Source organism: Cygnus olor, chromosome Z, assembly GCF_009769625.2.
Source record: "Cygnus olor isolate bCygOlo1 chromosome Z, bCygOlo1.pri.v2, whole genome shotgun sequence".
Classification (NCBI taxonomy): domain Eukaryota; kingdom Metazoa; phylum Chordata; class Aves; order Anseriformes; family Anatidae; genus Cygnus; species Cygnus olor.
This window is the reverse complement of record NC_049198.1, coordinates 50,060,763-50,081,043: the sequence shown is the minus strand read 5'-3', so window position 1 is coordinate 50,081,043 and position 20,281 is coordinate 50,060,763. Positions and strand designations below refer to the sequence as shown.

Sequence of the window (20,281 nt, the reverse complement as noted above, 5' to 3'; positions counted from 1 at the left end):
ACAGTAGGGCAGGGTCAGAAAGTCATTTCATGCTCCCCAGCTTCTTGTGTGCAAGGAGAGTTATGGCTCATCATGCCCAACCGTGCCATGTTTTTCCCTGCTGCCAGTCTCGTTTTGCTCTATAGCCACTCTTCCCTGTAAGGTGCGGGAAGTTATGGGGCCAGATCTATTATTCACTGCTGCTCTCCTAAGGGGAAAATGCTGCCTTCATAGAGGTGCAGAAATGTAACCTTCAACCTTTTTCCAACTCTCTTCTTGTCCCTGAGGCTCATATCCCCCGAATTACTTTTTTTTTTTTTTTTTTTTTGACATCATCTAAATCACTGCAATCATATTTTTTTCTTTTCTCTGAAGAAACACAAGATCTTCACAGCATGGGTAAAACTGAGCCTGTGCTTCCACTGTCCATATTTATTCTCAGCTACTGTACTTTCCTCTGTCTGCCTGACACTCCTTCTCTTCCCCAGCTTTCCAGCCCGGGCATTGCCACAGTTGTGCCTCCCAGTCACCCATTTGATTCTCTGCCGTACTCTGCAATTTTCCCACATTAAGCCCTTGGACACCATGCATGATCCCCACTTCTGTCTTAGGGTTTAGACACCCCATGGGGAAAGAAAATGGAAGCTGTCTCCACTCTGCAACTCTTCCTTGCCCTAATAATTTCAGTGAAGGTGGACAGACGGACAGCAGCTTCAAATCTGTGCCCAGCATCTTACAAGATCAGTTGATGACCATGCAGTTCCAGTGTTATTTTAAGCTATAATCTCCTTGCTTTGTAGCTAAATGCTGGTAACAGAGAACACAGCTCTGTTGCTACCTTCTTGCATGCTCCATGCTATGATTCCAGTTCCTGCATATGTGTGTCACTGTATAACACTAGATAAACCCAGGGCTCCTACTCTAATACAAAATATTACTCATGGAATTTCAGTTGCACATGGCTCTGTCTCCCCTTAATCATGCTACAAGCAGAGTGGAGAACAGAAACACACTTTCAGGCACTTCTGAATAACTCACAGTGAAATGGCTTGAACAAGGACCCAAAGGCCTTATGCCCTTGTGGTTTTTCAACTGCACTTTTCAAGTAGCATTTAAGTGAAAGGGCCGGATGCCAGGTCCCTGCTTGGTACAGCACTGTGCATGTAGTCACAACTGTGAATGCAGGTGGCAATCTCTTTGCAATCCAGTCAGAGTTAGAACACAGGCTCATATCCAAACAACCCTGAAGTTTTGGATTCGGTGTGTGTTTTGTCTTGGGTCCAGCTGTAATTTAAACATTGTGATTTACTTGTAGCGCTCCCTTTGAGAAGATGTGAGGAAGTTATCTACACCACGCTTGTTACAGGTCAGGTAGCATGGAAAGACTCACACTGATTGCTGCAGGATTTTGTTGCACCTTTCAGCTGAAACCCAAGAGCACCTGAAAGTGACCAGTAACTGGCACTTTTTGATTAAAACCTCCCTCAGTTAATGATGTTAGCAGAGCATAGTGCCACACGCTGAGTCCCCAGAGCTTTTGTGTTCTTTGTTACCCACCTCTCCTCTGTAAGACCGCAGCTGGAGGGTGGCAGACCACCCTGGCCCTGTACACATGGATATATACATGCAAGCTCTTCTAACTGCAAGTTTGGCCCTGCATTGGTCTCATGGTGCCCTCTTCTGCACAAACCCTCAGCACCATCTGCTGAGAGTAGGGACTGAAGGAGCCTGGGACAAAGGTGGGTAGAGGGAGTGCAGCCAAAGAGGGCTGCTGACACCCAGGTGTAGGGATGCTTGTGGGGATGCAGCACAAGTCCTGGGATAATGCAGATTGCTGCAAAGCCAGTAGAAGTGTTTGCAAATTTGGATCCCCCATGTTTTTACTCTTTGAATCTCTTACGAAGTTTCTCAAGTGTCCCTTCAAGTGTCTTTGCCCTAGGATAACCGCAGCCACTTCAGAGGAGGTCGTGCCCCCCATAGGAACTGGGGGAAGCCCCTATTATAAATGCCTGCCAGTGATCACTGAGCTATGCATTTAACTAGCTCATCAGCAAACAGCAGGTCCGTCAGGCCAGGCACGTCCAGACTGCATTAGCAGCAGGCAGCTGTTTCCTTGATGAAAAGCACGCATACCATGCAACCATTTCCTCGAGGACTGCAACAGCCTGCTTTCTGTCACAGGTGACAGTACCACTGACCACAGCGGTCCCCTTCTAGAGGAGCACGTTTCACTTCAGAGAAGTCCAGAATAAACCTGCAGAGCTTTGCTGATCTGGCCATCTCCCCTCAGTGCCTGTCTTGCCCCCAGAGGGCAGGCAGGCACTATGGAGAAGCAAAACAGGTCAGCTTGGCCTCGGGTGCGAATGAGAGCTGGTGCACCTCATTCCTCCTGTACGGGACAATGCTGGTGGTGTTGGGGACAGGGCTGGAGCTGGCTGTCCTTGGGAGGGAGCTGTGCTCCTCGGGCTTTCTGCAGAAATAGAAATATGTAGCAGTTTGGTACTAGTAGATGAAGTGGACGGAGCCTTAGGCCAAGAGAATGTACTTTTAATCTTTTGTTTTTGAGCAGAGGAAGTGTAACACAGAACCAGTTGAAACTAGAATACCAGGGAGCAGGAAGAAGACTTTAATTACAAAGTTTCCTAATCTTGAGGTAAGAGGAAAAGAGAAGCCATACATAGAATACATAGAGAATCACCTGGAGACATACAGAGACCAATCAGGAGGAGGTGAAGCCCCAGGCCCAGAAATGCTGCTGCAGGATGTAGATGGCATGCAAAGGAGAAGTGGAGGAGTGAGGACTGTAAATTAGGCTAGTGGAAAACCAGGTTCCCTCCTCAGAGGCACCCAGCTTGAGCTGTAGCACTCATAAAGAAAACTTTGTGGAAAAATCTCTAAGCTTATCGACTCAGCAGAAGCCTAAGGTAAAACCCTGTTGTGGCAGCTGGCATGCCTAATCCCCACAACACTTTCAGGCCATCTGCACCCCCCAGTGAAAAAGAGGATCGCCATCCAGGCCGCAGCCTCCTCCACCATGCCTGGTCTCCTGTCTCCATGTGTGCAAGAGTTTTCTCCACCCCCAGCCCCCAGCCCCTGCCTCCCTGCTCAGTCACGCACCACGCCGTGCTCCTCTTCCCCCCGATCACCCCCGGCTCTCCTCCCAGCAGGCGACTCACAACCTCACAGTGCCATCAGCTGGGCGATCGCGGTGACCTGCCTGTCCCCGGAGCACCGGGGGGGCCTTCTCTGCAGGACACACACACACGGGGTGCATTCGCATCACCACCGCTTCCGTGCGCCAGGAGAGGAGGGCAAAACACAGAAATGGGATGAGGTCCTGAGCACATTTGAGTGGGCAGTGGCTGATCCTCACTGGGAAGCAGCTGCAGGAAGCCTCCTGTGTCCTCCTTGCCATGTGCCACCAGCCCCAGCATCTCCTTGCTGAATGGCAGCTGCTAAGGCAGCAGTGGTGCCCCTGGGCACGCAGCGGTTTCCCATGGGAGTCAAAAGTCCTTGTCTGTGATTTGCTTGGAGGATCTCCTGTGAGGGAAGAGGCGGGGTCCAGGTAGCTAGGGTGAAAAACAGTGCTCCTTAACTTGTAATGGTCAGAGCAGTGATAATTTTCTTTGTAGAGGCTTGTATGATGCACTGTTTTGGATTTTTGATGAAAACAGTGGTGATAAGACACCGATGTTTTGGCTGTTGCAGAGCAGTGCTTGCAGAGAGCCAAGGACTTTTCAGCTTCTCACACTGCCCTGCCAGCGAGGAGGCTGGGGGTGCACCAGGAGCTGGGAGGGGACACAGCCAGGACAGCTGGCACAGGCTGGCCAGAGGGATGTCCCATGCCATGGGGTGTCATGGTCAGCTAAAAAAGCTGGTGTAAAGAAGGAGGAAGGGGGGGATGTTTGGAGTGATGGTGCTTGTCTTCCTAAGAAATCATTACGCATGATGAGCCCTGCTTTGCTGGAAGTGGCTGAACACCTGCCTGCCGATGGGAAGCAGAGAATGAAGTCTTTGTTTTCCTTTGCTTGCACATGTGGCTTTTGCTTTACCTAGTAAACACTCTGTATCTCAAGCCACGAGTTATTGCACTTTCACATTTCTGATTCTCTCCTTCATCCAACCTGGGAGAGTGAGCGAGTGGCTGTCTGGTGCTGAGCTGCCTGCCATGATTAAACCACAACAGCATGCCAGCACATCTTTCCCTGCAGGTTAAAGCTCTTCCTCGTCTCTTCTTACCTGCTGCTCCCTCACCCTCTACTAAACAAAAACATTCAATAGCAGACACTTTTACCATGATGTGCTTGCTTTTATACCATGTGAAAAATCTCCCCTTCTTTGCTCTTTTTCCTTCTGCTGTTTCCTCACTCTGCCTCTTTTCTTCCTGCTCATGCCTGCAAGAGCTTTTCAAAATGTTCTTTTAAAATGTGAAGTGACTTCTGGGCTGGTGGCTCCAGGCCAGCCCTTCATATGTGGTGGCTAAGAAAATGTACTTATTCACTGCTTTTTGACACGGGTCAAAGCTTACTGCAATAGGCATTTCAGCATGAGAGGAGCAACCTCAGAAACTGACAAACTGTTATGACCTGAAGAACTCAGCCTTCATCTTCTCGGACAGGTGACTCCTGAGCAATATCCTTAACTTTGTTTTCACATATTGGGATTTTCTTTTCTTTTCATCAGGTCTTGCAAATTCTCTTGGCTCTACTTGAATGGTGCACATAGTTATATCCTACCTGTATAGGTATATCCTGCATCTTAAAGTGTACCTCTCTGTCTATATATATATGAATTAAACAAACAAACAAATTCACAGTAGTTAACAAAAATTTAGCTGAGTCCTTTTGACCCTTACCTTGTCTGACATAAAGAGTAAGTAGTAGGAGAACAAAACACAGAGGGGCAGGGCTGAAGCCCTGCAGCTAGCACTCCCTGAAGCAGTGACTTTGGAAGGAAAAAAGGCAACCTCCAGCTACTGGAAACGAGCACCAGGCACTGATCCTGCTCTTCCTAGCATTGCCCGAGGAAGTGCTGAGCGCTGGGGAGGGTGCACGCCTGCCTCCCAGCACAGTCCCTCAGGGCACTCCTCCTGATGCTGCAGAGAAGGACACTTTGCCCTGGAGGGGCTGTTCTGGATCCCAGAGGTGGCAGGAGCTTGGTGCTGTGCCGAGGTATTGCTGTGCTTCTGGAGGGCTGGCACCAGCACGGGGCGGCAGCCTGCCCTCTGACTTTGTTACCAGAACTGGTTTTACTGGGCTTGGTGCTCCCTTTTATTACTGCCAGAGCTCATTTATTTTCATGTAAGGCCAGTTTCCTGGGAGGGATATTTTATTTCAGTTCTAGTTATCATGAACTCTGTGACAATTCCGGGCACTGACGTGGTACTTCCCTTAGTGTTAATTGCACCAAAACCACGCAAAAACCGTCTCTATTCCTCTGACCGTTTCCTCTGACACCACTTACAGTTTTTGTTATCGCCTTACTGACCCGAACAAGACTGAGACCCAGAGCACAGCTGCAAAAAAAGCTGCTGTGATTCCTCTGGCACCACAGCACACGCTGGGAAACCGTGGGTGCGGGAGCCTGCCCCGAGGGAAGGAAACAGGCACCAACAAGAGATAGAGGAGAGGACTCGAAGTGCAGGTGCGTGGTGGAGTGGTATGTGTGGGATGGCAGCAATCTAGTGCCTGAAGCTCACAGGTATGAAAATAAGAAGTGGGAAAGTAAATAACTGCAGGATCTAAAAGTTAAAAGGCAGTTTGGAGAAAAACAGAAGGGGGCTAACTGAGTGGCTTAGGAAATACTCTCTCTTGAGACTTCAGAAGTGTTTTAAAGCAGGTTTTGGGGCACATGCAGGTAATGACCTTTGTAAGAACACACAGAACACCAGGACAGGCACAGGCCCTTTCACCAAAACCACAAAATTAATCTGTGTAAAGTGGATGCATAAATAAAAATGAAAATTGCGTATCTACATTTGTGTATACGCCTACAATACGTTTAGTAGTAGCACATTTAGTACAGTACATTTAGTATGGACACACGCAAAAACCTGTGTGTAACTACAGAAAGCTGCCTAAGCAGTATAAAGCAGGTCAAAACTGCACGTGTCCGGCTTTCTTCGTCTGAGCAGTGCCAGTGCTGACTCAGGGTGTGCAAGTGTCTCGTGCCAGGCTGCGGCCAAGGGAAATACAACCTTCCTGACCCACGCAAGTGGCAAACCCTGGCCCATTCCCTGCTCCCAAACCCTCTGGCTGGTGGCGTTTTCCATCCAAATTCCTTCACATCCGCCGGACAAAGGTAGGACTGAACATTGTCTGGCCCCAGCCCTCATCCCTGCAGGGTGTTTGGGTTTCTGCCAGGGGTCCCTGGCTCAGCAACGCGCCAGCAACACTTCTCTGGCAGTGAACACATCAAACTGGAGCTGGGACAAAAAAGATCTTATCCTCCCTGTCCTGGCGGTGTATTTTGTACCAAGCAGTGACTTGGCTTTTCCACCAACCACATCAAACCCTTTTCCTCCTTCCTCACAACTCAGTGCCACTAAAGACAGATTCACCACTGACATACAGGACTTTAAATGAGGAAAGTATATTTTAAAAACTTGTAGGGTTTTGACTACATCATTTGACATTTTATTTCTACTGGCGTGGGTCTATCATTAAGTGAAGAGCCTTTCAAATCTCATTTCTTTTTTGTATGTTTTCAATTCTATTTAAAAAAAAAAAAAGAAAAAAAAGAATGCCTTATTGTGTACAAAAATAGCAATGCAGAAGATTTTAATCTATATTCCAGGGGAGGGAAATTGTTGTCTCATGGATCAATTGTTCAAGTCTCAGAACACATCTTGCTCTCCTCCCTTTCTGATAGAAAGGCTACTAAGAAAATTGACCAAAAATCAAAGCCCCTATTATACTATGTATTCATATATAACAAACAGTTCCTATCTCAAAGCAATGCTTCTGCGTACATTTTAATTCTACTGTTACAGAGCCTGTTGAAATAGTAAAGTAGATTTGATAGCCACAGCCTTTTCTGCATGTGCATCAATAATACCTTGTTGTGTTTCATCCAGTTCAGTGGCTAGCTGATGGGAGGTTGACAAGAACAGTAGCAAAGCCTGTTTTCCTCCGTACAGTGTCCTCTGTTCTCCGTATGAATCAGAACACTATGAGAGGCACAGGCCTCCACCAGTTTGGGAAACCAGCAGGCATTTTAATCCAAAATTCTCTGTTCAGTTCTTTAACTGCAGCTAACAGTTCATTTGTTTAAAAAAAAAAAAATCAGAAGTTGTTGGTAGGGAGACAAAAGTTGCAGAGAACCTATTTTCTAAGAATCATGATCAAAACAGTGCAGTAATTACAGATAGTGCAAAGGGCCACCACTAGACTGACTTCCGAGGCTTTGGTGTTCTTCAGAGTAATAAGGTGATAAAAAGGATAAAGGAAAGGAAAGGTGTGGAAAGGTGTGGAAAGGTGTGGAAAGGTGTGGAAAGGTGTGGAAAGGTGTGGAAAGGTGTGGAAAGGTGTGGAAAGGTGTGGAAAGGTGTGGAAAGGTGTGGAAAGGTGTGGAAAGGTGTGGAAAGGAAAGGAAAGGAAAGGAAAGGAAAGGAAAGGAAAGGAAAGGAAAGGAAAGGAAAGGAAAGGAAAGGAAAGGAAAGGAAAGGAAAGGAAAGGAAAGGAAAGGAAAGGAAAGGAAAGGAAAGGAAAGGAAAGGAAAGGAAAGGAAAGGAAAGGAAAGGAAAGGAAAGGAAAGGAAAGGAAAAACAAGAAGGTTGCATTGATGAGGAGCCTAGTGTGGGAGTTTGTGTGGGATGTGGGCTTTGGTACATGCCAAGATGCCTGCCCTCAAAAGCACAAAAGGTCTCTGGGTCGGTGGTGGGAGTGAGCTGTCTTTTCTTTAAGACATGAAAAGAAGGCCCTTTCAAAGTAACAGACCATGGTGACTTTAAGCTGTAGAAGGAGAGAGCTCAATTAATTCCAGAGCACACATAAGCCATTTCTTTGGCTGTAGCAGTTGCCACACGGTCCAGCCCTCCTCAAATCCAGCACAAAGCAAATATGCTGTGTCATAAAGACTACCCCTGGCCATCTTCCTACCTTGCTATTTTGCTAGCTTGCTTTCTCAGCTGGAGTTTTAGTATCAGCTTTATCTCAAAGCTTTTTCCACACAGAAATGCAACAACCTGCTGTCTCCTCCTCACATCATACACAGATGTATCTGGCACTGCAAATAAATCGAAACGCTGCAGTCCGAACACAGTTCGAAGAAAACATAAACATAGCATAACCTTGTACTTGGAGCTGAAAGAAAAGAATCTCAACATTGTAATTCTCACGAGTTTCAAGATAATAAGAGTTCCTAGCAGGCAGCCACTTTATTAAGGCTAAATCTTGCCCTGTGCTTCAGATATTAAACTGTAAAGAAGCAGTGTGTTCAGTGCCAGAATGAAGTTGCTCTGGGGCAAATTTCTTCCTTCATTTTCACCTCTCTGTTGTAAAGCAGCATTACAAATTTCTTAAATAATGTTTCTAATTTCCACTCCCCGTAGAAACAGATGAAATCCAACACCTATTGCTATTATTCTGTGATTATCCAAGCTGGCCCATTCTGGTTTTAGGGAACTGAAGTGTTTCTTCCACCTACAACTTTCTTGCCCATGTTTGTTTCCTTTGATTCTTCTTCCCATGACATATCTTTTTGGCCTTAAGAGACTTAATTTGCAAGATACTCTCTATCCCATATAGCATTCTCTTAACAGAGCCACTGCTCATACTTTATATTAGTAACTAATCTGTAAGACCCCTACCTAGCCTGTTTCTTTTGCCCAGGATTTGGGCTCACAAGGGCTAAAGTCTCACAAGTGCTCCTGACACTGTAGGCTTCACATAGTTCACATGTCCCTTGTCAGTCTTGTATGATGGCTGATAAAGTAATATGGGCCTCAATGTGCTTTGAAACATTCCCTTTTTACAGAAAGAATCATCTACTAAATTAGAGAAATATTATCTTGATGCTGGAATGATATTAAAGTGCTTAATTTGTTACAATTCTTTGTCTTCTCTTCTAAATTAAGTCATCCTGCACTTTTTTTTTTTCCCCCCAGATTTATTGTTTCACCTCATTCAACCTGAAATTTATCATGACAAGGTCTAGGGACCTCCATGCAGTTTGTTGGAGTACTCCTCCTGGTGAGAAAGCTAATGAAGGTACAGGAATTCTCATCCTCTTTTTCCTGCTGCATCAAGCACTAATATGCCATTACTGTTTCCTTTAGGGCAATGCTAATAATCTGAAATACTTCTCAGCAGTCCTTCCTGTTTCAACAATCCCCCATCACAGAAAAAGAACACAATCAACTTTAGAGAAAATCTTATTAGATATTTTGTTGCTCAATTTATGTTTGCAACAATGCTAAAGGAACCCATAAAAACATGGAATTATTTCCCAAAGGTGAGCCTTCCCTTGCATCTGCAACTTTGTAATGAGAGAGCATATAAGAAGAGATGTGTGGTTGAATCTTTCCACATAATCCAGATTTCAAATTAGAGAACCCACAGCTTCAGAAATCACATCTTCCGCCCACTCCTCCTCACTGTGGCCCTTCAAAGGGTTTCATAACCAAACCTGCCCATTCTGAGGCTGGTGTTACCAGTGCCTCTGGACTTCTGACTACAGGCACTGCTTCTGACCCAGCTGCCTACTCGTCTCCCAGGCCAACACACTAAAAATGCTTAGTTTTGTTTCTGAACTCTTTGGGGAAAATGTCATTGTAGCCTCTTATCTTTGATTTGTGCCATAACATGGTGATTCTGCAGTCTCCTTGAGAAGCTGCTTTTAGAAATGTAGGCAATAAGTTTATTTTAAGACCTGGAGCTGTCTTCTTGAAATGCTCCTGTATTTTTTTTTAACCTTAGGAAGACATGACGGGTATGTGCAGTTTTAAAGAAAAAGTCCTATTCTGAAAGGGTGTAATCACTAAGAAGATGAAATATCTCTGAACTTTGAAACTGCTTGCTGCTAGTTTGGTATGGAACAGAAATGATGTATGCAAAGGGAAGATGGCCGGAAGGGTTGCAATGGAGCAGTCCCAGCCATCATTCAGTCCTACTGCTTACCTGTTCGCCATCACCAGCCACATACCCTGGCAGATGCAGGCTGCTGACTTCCATAGAGGTGGTCTGAAACAATCCAAGAGATTCCTGAGATGTCCTCAACCCAACGCCTATTGTGTTTTTTCTGTTCAGGGCTACCTAAATCAGCAGGTGTGCAAGACAGGAAGGCTGCTCTGACATAAGTAGCACGTGGGAATGTCCTGGTACCAGCAGTAAATGTTTCCTCTGCAGGTGTAAGACTCCTTATTTCTTGTCAGACTGAGGTGTCAGCCTGATCAGGCAGTCTTCACTGATAGCCATGATTTTTCTTCCTGTTCTTTTGTATGAAAATTCCCCTTGTGAGAAGTATAAAACAAGCATATAAAGTGAAACTGCGTATGAGAAAGCGAGGGCTGTTTCCTTGAATTTCTCTGTTGACTCTTTATGCCTGTGGACTGTTAGCAAAGATGACTGCAAAACTCTGGGGCAAACATTAACATAGCAATGCATGTGAAATTATTGGTTTGGAACACAAAAACAACTAACTTGAGACACAATAACCACTTTATCTCCACAAGAACAATTTATGCAGGTGCGGCCACGGAAAATGCTAGCACAGGTTGTGGGTGTTACCTGGAGGAAAGGAAATACTGGATAGCTGGAGGGTGCCATAAATGATCAAATGGCAGCCAGGGCCCAGCCCATGCCAGGTAAGGTATTTGTGGGAGGCCTGTAGACAGTGTTGTGAGACTGAAGCAACACATCCTGACACCTTTCTCCTCCAGTATTTCCCCTCATCCATGGCTGGCCCCACGCTCACTGTGGGCACTGGTTTGAGTGCAAGGAGGTGAGGCTGAGCCCCACGCCCGCCGCAGGGCCTGCTTCCACCCTGTGGGCTCCTCGGGGCAGACGGAGGATTGCAGATATGGTACAGAAGGCTCGCAGAGACCTGAATGCCTTTAAGGAGGTTCCTGCACTGTTAGGTGGCAAACCTGCCCTGGCCGTGACGGACCTCCGCAGCGTTAGAGGTCTCCGGTCGCTGTGCGTGGTGCAGCAAGCTGCTCTCCACCCAGTGTGTGTTTCAGGGCTGCATCTCTGCAGAACATCAGGGCTATGGAATTGCTATTCCCTTGTGAGCACTGTGCTGAAAGTAGAAACCATCTTTTTTTCTTAAATTGGATTAGCAGGCTGTGAGATGAAGCAAGGCTGCCTGCCAGGATACCCGGCCACATGAATAATGTAAATAAACCAAACCCCGCAGCGTTCAGTGCTGCAGTGCCCGGGGACGCGCCCTTCAGCGCTGCGGTGCCCCGGGGGCCAAAAGACCCCCGGGGCCCCAGTTTAGTACCACCCCCGGCCCCCTCCATCCGGGCGCGGGTCTCGAACCCGGGTCCCCACTTCAGCCCCTCCCAGCGCCTGCCCTCCGGCGCCCCCTCCCTCCCCGCCCGCCGGCTTCCCGCGCGCCCGCCGCCCGCGAGCATGCGCAGAAGGGGAGGCGGCGTCCTGGCGAGCATGCGCCCTGAGGCCGGCGGCGGGCGGGGAGCGCCGGCGGAGGCGCGTCGGGGGCTGCCACAGCCTCGGCTTCGGCTTCGGCTTCGGCTTCGGCTTCGGCTTCAGCCTCGGCCTCGGCCTCGCCTCCCGTCCTCGCCTCCCGTCCTCGGTCGCCATGGACGAGCAGAAAGTGAGTGCGGCCGCGGCGGGGCCGGGGGGCGCCCCCCCGCCTGCCCCCCGTGACGGCGGTGTCCGTTAGCGGAGGGGGGGGGGGGGGGAGGCCCTGTCACGGCGGGGGGGGGGGGGGGATGGTAACACGCGTTGGTGGGGGGGGGGGTCGGGGGTTGGTGTTGGGGTTAGGGGCGGAAAGCTCCGAGGTGGCTGCTTGGCCCCCCGAAAGGGCTCCCGCTGCTGTCGCCGCCAGGTTGGGGCTGCTGGTGGTGGTGGTGGCCTGACTCCCGCGGGTCAGGGCTGTTTGCTGTCTCACTGTGGTGTTGCTGCGCTCACGCCCGTGAAGGTGAGGCGTGAGTTGCCCGCAAGTAGTATTCCTCGTAAGTGCTACGTCAGCCTTAGTCTGTCTCCCCTTAAGTGAATTGGTCCTTCAGGGAAGGAAGGAGTGGGGGAGAGGGCTGCAGCGCTTTGGGTGCTGCAGGTGGATCCTCCCGAGAGAGGCCTCATTGATCGCGTGTGAGTGTCGGTGCTGCCAAGACGTTCTGAGCACAGTAGTAATGTTGCAGTTCGCCTCTGATTTTGCCGTACTTCATCTCTTAATTTACTCTTGTCCCTTGTGTCGTCTTAAGTACTTTTCCAAACTCTGGCAGCTTCTATGTATGTAAGAAGTGCAGAAGATTAAATTCGTAGAGGCTAGGTAAGCAAGTCTTTTTTTGTTTGAAACTTGAGCTGCACCCAAAGGTTTAAATGACATAGGATTTTGTGTCATTTGAACCTTTGCAGAAGCTGAGTTCTGCATCCAGCCATGTCATAAAACTTCAGCGACTTGAACAAGCTGATAACTTGCTTCTTAAACAAAACTGATATAATTGTTTAATTTGCTGAAGTTTACTCTTTAACTTTTATGAGGTCCCCAGCTGCTTCAACAGGTGCTGTGCGATGTCAGTTACTGGCTATTCAGAGAGAGGTATATTGTCTTACTTTTATTCTTCTGGCAAGACTACGAGACACCACATGATGCAGGGCTCCATCTCCTTTTTCATAGCCTTTTATGTGCTTCATCCTTTGCCCATCAGCACCGTTGCTTTACAGGCGCCATGTCCTCTTTCTGTAAAAAGGGTGTTAGGTTCAGAGAACAAGAGAAGGGCATAAAACTGAAGAACAGCGTAGAGCTCAGTGATAGCAGCAAAAATGTCTTCTGTATAATAAATGTGCCATATTACTTCGAAAATTAATTTGAAACTGACCCTTATATCCTCACTGAACACACGCTAGCCAGAGAGGAGACTAAAAGAAAACTACTTATAATAGGATTATATGAAATAATGCATTCATCAATGGGCAATAGGTTTAAATTTCCTGTGGTTTAGAAATACCAAGAAACTTTACTAGGCTTGATGCTGTAGTCATTCTTTTACAAATTAACTTAGAATGTAAACGTAAGCTGCTTATGCTGGTAATTTTTCTAGCACTGCTTTCATTTTGTGTAACTAGTGAATTTTGAGGTATCCCTTTTATGAGAAGAAATGGCACAAGTGGAGAGGCCTGAACTTTTGTGACTTGGTATGTTTGGAAGAAAATTTCACGTATATTAATGATTAGAAAACATATTAGCAGTTGAAAGCTGACTTTCTGTTCTGGTGGCTTGGGCATTGGTGGTGTATTGAATTAATGCGGCAAGGTTTTGGTAGTTGGGAGGCTGCAGGGGTGGCCTCTGTGAGAAAATATCAGAGCTGTCCTCTTGTCAGGTAGAGACAGTTCCAGCCGGCTCCAAAATGTGCCTGCTGCTGGCAAAAGCTGAGCCCACCAGCGATGTTGACGGTGCCTCTGTGATAACGTTATTTAAGAAAAGTCAAAAACACTCTGCAGCAGCTGTTGTGGGAGAGAGGATTGAGAAAGTGTGGGAGAAGCAGCCCTGCAGCCCCCAGGTGAGTGCAGCAGGAGGGCAGGAGGTGCTCCAGGCAGGCAGCAGCAGTTCCCCTGCGGCCTGTGCAGGGAGAGGCCCCTGGTGGAGCAGGCTGTGCGAGGGATGGTGTTCTTAGTTTTTTTTTTTTTTATTTTTCACTTTCCTAATCTGTCATTAACTGGCAATAAATTCATAGGATCATAGAAGGGCTTGGGTTGGAAGGGACTATAAAGATCTTCCAACTCCAACCTGCTGCCGTGGGCAGGGATGCCACCCACTAGATCAGGGTGTCCAAGGCCCCATCCAGCCTGGCCTTGAACACTTCCAGGGATGGGGCATCCACAGCTTCTCTGGGTGACCTGTGCCAGTGCCTCACCGCTCCCATAGCAAAGGATTTCTTCCTAAAGTCTAATCTAAATCTACCCTTTCTTTAGTTTAAAGCCATTACTCCTTGTCCTATCCTTACACCACCTGACAAAGGGTCCCTCCCCTGCTTTCTTGTAGGCCTCCTTCAGGTACTGGAAGACCTAATTATCCTTCCCCAAACCAAGGAAGGATACCTGTTTTGCCTATGGTGGCAATTGCTTAGAGATTTCCTTGTCCTTGTCACAACCCATGAGGTTTCTCATTGTATTTTCTCTCCCTGCCCCGCTGAGGAGGGGGAGTGGAAGAGTGGCTTGGTGAGCACCTGGCCACCAGCCAAGGTCAACCTGCTGCAAGCAGTTAAGAAAAATTCTGTGTGCTGTTGGTGGATGTTTTTAGGCCTCTTTCATCTGTGTTTGCAGAAAACGCCTAATTTTGTTCAAGTTTGATCAAACCTGATTTAGTTTTTCTTTGGAGAAATGTGTGTCTTGCTTAAAAAGGTCCCTACCCACTGGTCAGTTTACCTTTAGATGTAGTGAAAACCGTGTTTGACAGTCATCTTAGAGCTGCTGCTGTGTATGTCAGATCGACTGTGCAAAGGCTTTCCAAGCATTCTTCAAATGTAGATCTTTTCCTTTAGTCATACACAGCTATAAAAACCCGAAGCATTGTCCAGTACCATGTACAAGAAGACTAATTTTTTTCCACATGGTAGAACTGAGTAAGCCCCAAAATCCCGGTTGAAAGAGGATTGGGAGTTTTCTTGTTCATCCAAATTGACAGTTACGTTTATAGGATCTAAGGCTTAACTGTGGGCTGACATGCAAAAACAATTGCTTCTGGTCAGTAATGAATGCAGAAGCAGCTGGCTGGATGATGGCATCTCATCTGGCAGTCTGTGTACAAAGGTGTCTTTAAATATGTTCTATTTGAACCAAACAGTGAACAGATTCTGTAAGGAAGCGATAAAGGCTTACTGTACTGAGCATTTCTGAAAGAAGTCAGTCTGGTCGTGTTTCTTCTCCTTACAGTCCTAATTCCAGTCATTGCTAGTGGTCGCCTTGTGTCTTTTACAACATGCGTTGTGAAAGTGCTGTGTAAAGTAGTAGAATTGTACTTTCCTCTGCTAGAGATTTGACACAGAGCATGACACTGTGCAAAGAGGCAATGGGACAGGGTACCAGTAAGCACCTTTGAGAAATGCTGAGGAAGGGAAGAATAAAACAGCAAAAAACAGCCGTAGGACTGTTGAAGAAGTTCCTTGTAAGGCAGGTAGCACATCTAAGTGGATGCTATGAAAGAATAAAACATTCTTCTTGCTTTTTAGCAAACTAGCTCAGTAGTAAATGGTTATTCAGAAATTGCTCATGGGAGGGAGTGGGGATGAACCTTTGCAACATCTTTTGGGTAGTCTAGGTGTTTATGAGGTATGCTTATTAGCTCCCCGTCCGCCTTGATTTCCTGTATGTTGTCATGTAACAATGTTAAGCTTAGCAACTTGAAACTCAGTCCAACTGCTTAATTTCAATTAAGATAGCTTCGACTTTTTAAGAAGCCACATAAATCCAGCATTTTAGATTTAGATTTGTTTCTAGAACTTACACGTTCAGTATTCTGATCTCTTCAGAACTTGAACTGCAGAATTAGACTTAATTTTAAGTACCAAACATTGATTTATTTTTGTCGCATTCTTTGAATGAGTGACTTCTTAGCAAAATTAAATTTGTTAGACTGTTTAATTTAAAAAATGTGTTTTGATATGCTTAACAATTTTGCATGTTGAGTGCGTATTTTGTAAGCTTAATCTACTGCTTTTTAATGGCTAGAGGCAGTATACCACAGACAAAACCTTGTTTCTCTTTCCCAGGTAGCAGTACACTTCTGTCTTTGAGGCTGTTCTCCGTTGGAAGATACAAAGTGTTTACCAAAGGATTTTACAACTTGCAGAATAGGTTTAAAAATCACTATTACTTGTACTCCACAGATCATGTAGAATAAACTGCCAGCTTAGTTATTTAACTGCAGCTTCTTTTGACAATGGAAAATGTTATTTTTTTTTTCTCTGGGTTTCTTTTTACTTTCTTTGTTTTCTTTACTGGTTTTCTGCTCAGTTGTATAAGTGCTAGTTCTATCATCTGAGTGTGGTGACAGTAAGTGGTCTGGTTGATTAGATGACTTGGGAATTTCAGTAATATGGGTAGCAAAACACGTAAAATAGTATATTGCAGAATAAAGTCTTGAATTTTCGAAAACTAACAACTAAAGATCTTTAATTTGGTAGAACACTTAGGTCTTTGATACTCTTTTTAATGAAATATATCTTGCGATTTCCTGTCAGAAGAGTTGAATCTGCCACAATTAGAACATGTGTTACGAATTTCCATATATGTTGAAATGGTGATGACTGATGTCCTTTTGCGACTTCTTATTTGTTTTTGTAATTCTAGGAGACTCTGCAAAGGATTGTCTCTACTCTAGCGAACAAAAATGATGAAATTCACAACTTCATTGACATGCTGAACCAAACAATAAGGAACGTACAGGTATTTATGTTAAGACTCATAGGCTGTACCTCAGAGGGGACCAGTTTTCCAGTTTTGTCAGCTGTAAAGTGGTTGTGTAGTGTATAAGGAATGGGCTATAAGAATCAAACTTAAACTATAACTTCATGTTGGAACCACATAGGAAAACACTTTACTTTTGAAGTGGAAGGTATAGTGGTACCTCCATTTGAAAGGTATAGTGTTTTTGCTTTTCTGGAAAAACAAACAAACAAACAAAAAAAACACTATTTTGGGGGGGTTTGATTTGTTTGGAAGAGGGAATCTGTTTTTGATGCGTGACCTCAAACTCCTGTTATTTACGGGTAGTCTGTTCTTTCAGACATCTGTTTGGCAGATTGGGTAATGAGAACATCTAGATACTTCAGGGAAATTCTTTGCTCTTTCCCTTTTTAGTAGTTGCAAATTGTTGGGCTTAAGTCAACAGTTAGATCTGTTTTTTAGGGTATTTGCTCTAGGTTCAGTTTCCTTCAGCCTGTCAATAAGCAGTAAGTCGTTTCTTGTTAGAGCTGAGCCAATTTAATAGCTGAAATGGAAGTCATCTAACAGATTTTTCATCTGCCTTAAATGCAGTTTATAGTTTCACAGGAAGTTATTTTATATGAAACTGGATATCCGCCTCTTTACAAACATCAGGTAGCTACCGTATAATTGCAAGAGGGAAATGAAGGCCTTTTAGCACGGAACAAAGTTGCCAAGTAAGTTGGTTCTGTGCAGGTTTCTGAGTATCACAGAAGTTTTCATGGATTTCTGTTGTCAGTGCCCTGATGTTAAGTCTGCTTAGGAGCTACCTACTGTTCTTAGTGTTTTCTCCTCTTTGCTAAAGTGAGGAGCAATAACAAGGTATATAGTGGTCTTGGCAAAGTGTATTTGGGCAAACAATGTGATTTTCAGTCTAAAAGGCTAGTCTGCATGGTTTCCAGTACAAATTGCAAGTCTTCAATTCTCTTTTTAGGTAAACTCTTCTAAAGTGATCCGTGAGTTGGATGAAGAATTTGATGCTCTGTATTCAGTGCTGGATGAGATGAAGGGGACTATGGCCAACGCTATTCAGCAAGAAAGGGCTCATAAAATTAAAGCTCTGCATGTAACTATAAAATTTCTTTTATCTAGTTGCAAAAATTTTCAGATGTAGTTTTAAACTGCTGTTTTAAGTCTTAACTTGAAAAAAAGGCTATGGTAGTGTTGCAAGAAATACAGTAACTACAAGGTAAATGTCTTCTTTCATTTAAGTGCTTCTCTGGTCTCTACTAGGATTCTTCATGGTCTCTAGTGCATTTATGTTCTGGACATAGTTACATAGATAGAAAGTGGTATAACTTATAACTTACAGGTGGAGAAGGGCTTCATAGGAGAAGGACTTAGTTATGTTTGCTGCCATCATAGCATGGTTTGGGTTGGAATGGACCTTAAAGACCATCTAATTCCAACCCCCTGCCATGGGCAGGGACACCTCCCACCAGACCAGGTTGCCCAAAGCCCCATCCAGCCTGGCCTTGAACACCTCCAGGGATGGGGCATCCACAGCTTCTCAGGTAGCTCGTTCCAGTGCATCACCACCCTCAGAGTAAAGAATGTCTTCCTCATATCTAATCTAAATCTACTCTCTTTTAGCCATTACCCCTTGTCTTATCACTACACCCCCTGACAATGAGTCCCTCCCCGGCTTTCCTATAGGCCCCCTTTAGGCACTGGAAGGCCGCTGTAAGGTCTGCCCGGAGCCTTCTCTTCTCCAGGCTGAACAACCCCAACTCCCTCAGCCTGTCTCCATGGGAGAGCTGCTCCAGCCCTTTGATCATCCTCATGGCCCTCCTCTGGACTTGTTCTAATACGTCCACGTCCTTCTTGTGCTGGGGGCCCCAGAGCAGAACGCAGTGCTCCAGGTGGGGTCTCACGAGAGCAGAGCAGAGGGGGACAGTCGCCTCCCCAGCCCTGCTGGCCACGCTGCTTTTGGTGCAGCCGGGATACGGTTGGCTTTCTGGGCTGCAAGCGCACAGTGCTGGCTCATGTAGAGCTTCTTGTCAACCAACAACCCTGGGTCCTTCTCAGAGCTGCTCCCAATCTGTTTTCTGCCAAGCCTCTGTTTGTGCTTGGGATTTCCCTGACCAAGATGCAGGACCTTGCACTTATATTTCTGCTTCAAGTCCTTCTGAAGAGCCTCAACAGACAGAGGTCTGCACACATCCAGGAATACCTGAACTTTAAATATTTAAAGAATACGTGCTTCTCAGTAAGTTGTAGAAGAATTTCATCTGTGGCTTGTATCAACTATTTTATGTTCTAGTGAAGCAAAACTGAAGTTAATCTTGCAAGTAATTGTTCAGGAGGGGAAAACTATTTTAGTAGTTACTCTTATGACTGTCTGACTTGAATGTTGAGAAATGTTCTGTTAATTTTGTTAATGTCTGTTAGTTTTCTGGTGGTTAATCTAATCTGATCAAACAAGATGTGGTTTAACCACATTCTGAAGGCTCATCAGTGCTGTACAGTAGCACCATGAATCGCTGCCTGGTATCTGTGTTAAACATGAGAGCTGCTATTTAAATCAGACGAGGATGAAGACAAATGGAACGTTGCAGATCACTGATGCAGTCATTAAGTCCCCTACTCATCTTTCAGTTGAGGCTGTTCTCTGACTGCAGGCATAAGGCATACTTTCCCTGCTTGATGACAGATCAAGCTTCCTCTGGAACCGAGGCACTGCAAGAGTGCTTTTCCTAACAGGGAATCTACCACTCAGAACAGAAGAAGACTGTTGTGCTGAATGTATCAATCCAAACCATTACCTTTTGTTTGGAACTGAAAACTTTTGTATGAGGAAATCAAAGAGCTTCAATAAGGTCTACAATTCCTGTTTAAAGGAATTGACTTGCTTAATTTATTGTCTCCTTGAAGTGCTTATACTGTAATTCCGTAGTTGATTAGATAGATACTTTTGAGAATAAGCTGTAACTTGAATTACTTTGCATATTAGTTTAAATGACTGAGGATTTACTTGTTAGGTTGGTCCTTCACAAATAATTTCCTTGAAAGTTAATGCTGAAAAATGGAAATTCTTCTTTGCCCTTGCTTTGAAAGTAATTTATTTTTTTTTAATTTTAGGGCAGTGTATTTTAATGACACTGAAGTACTTATTTTTAATTCTCAAATGGTGATGTATATGTGAACTGGTCATATAAGCATCCAGTTACTGTGTCATTTCCAAACAGTTTTGCAGAAGTGCCTCTGGCATTTGCTGCTCTTTGAGGTGTTTGCTTGGGACATTTTGGCAGTGTTGCAGTATATCTAAGTTTGTCAGCTTTGAATATCCTCCAAAGAGGAGAGCAACTGTGTTAGATGAATCACAGCTTGTGTTAACTGCGTGCTTCAGGAGTTACCTGGAAACTGTGTGTAAACCTTTAGCAGTTGGACTGTTCCCTGCTGCTATTTTATCCTTGAACAGTGAATTTGAGGTGCATCTGAGGGCACCTGGGAGCTGACCAAGGTCAATCCACCCCACTTGCCAAAACTAGTTACACTTGTGAAGTGTCTGAGAGACCTGTCTGTTCTCAAAGTTGGTGCAACTTCTAGTTGCTTTTGAGCCAGTGACTACTTTAGAGTCCTGTTTAGTCTTTTCCGAAGTGTTTTAGAGAAAATTAGTTACTTGATGTTGATTTGTTCTGAGATATTATAGGATTTAAAAATATCACATGGGTTGAAATACATCTTGAACAGCT

General features: G+C 45.3%; 1 protein-coding gene across 6 annotated transcripts in view; it reads left to right on the top strand.

Annotated features, from left to right (window-relative positions):
- The first annotated feature begins 11,557 nt into the window (after positions 1-11,557).
- The window catches only part of FSD1L (fibronectin type III and SPRY domain containing 1 like), a 32,799-nt gene continuing 24,075 nt past the window's right edge, over positions 11,558-20,281 (top strand). For 2 of the 6 annotated variants that reach the window (XM_040540724.1, XM_040540718.1), the window contains exons 1-3: positions 11,558-11,754; positions 16,452-16,547; positions 17,521-17,652. In XM_040540724.1, the coding sequence (XP_040396658.1) occupies positions 11,740-11,754; positions 16,452-16,547; positions 17,521-17,652 (243 nt within the window). In that variant the 5' untranslated portion in view covers positions 11,558-11,739. The remainder of the gene's footprint in view (positions 11,755-16,451; positions 16,548-17,520; positions 17,653-20,281) is intronic. The other 4 variants (XM_040540723.1, XM_040540721.1, XM_040540719.1 and 1 more) reach the window with 3 other exon arrangements.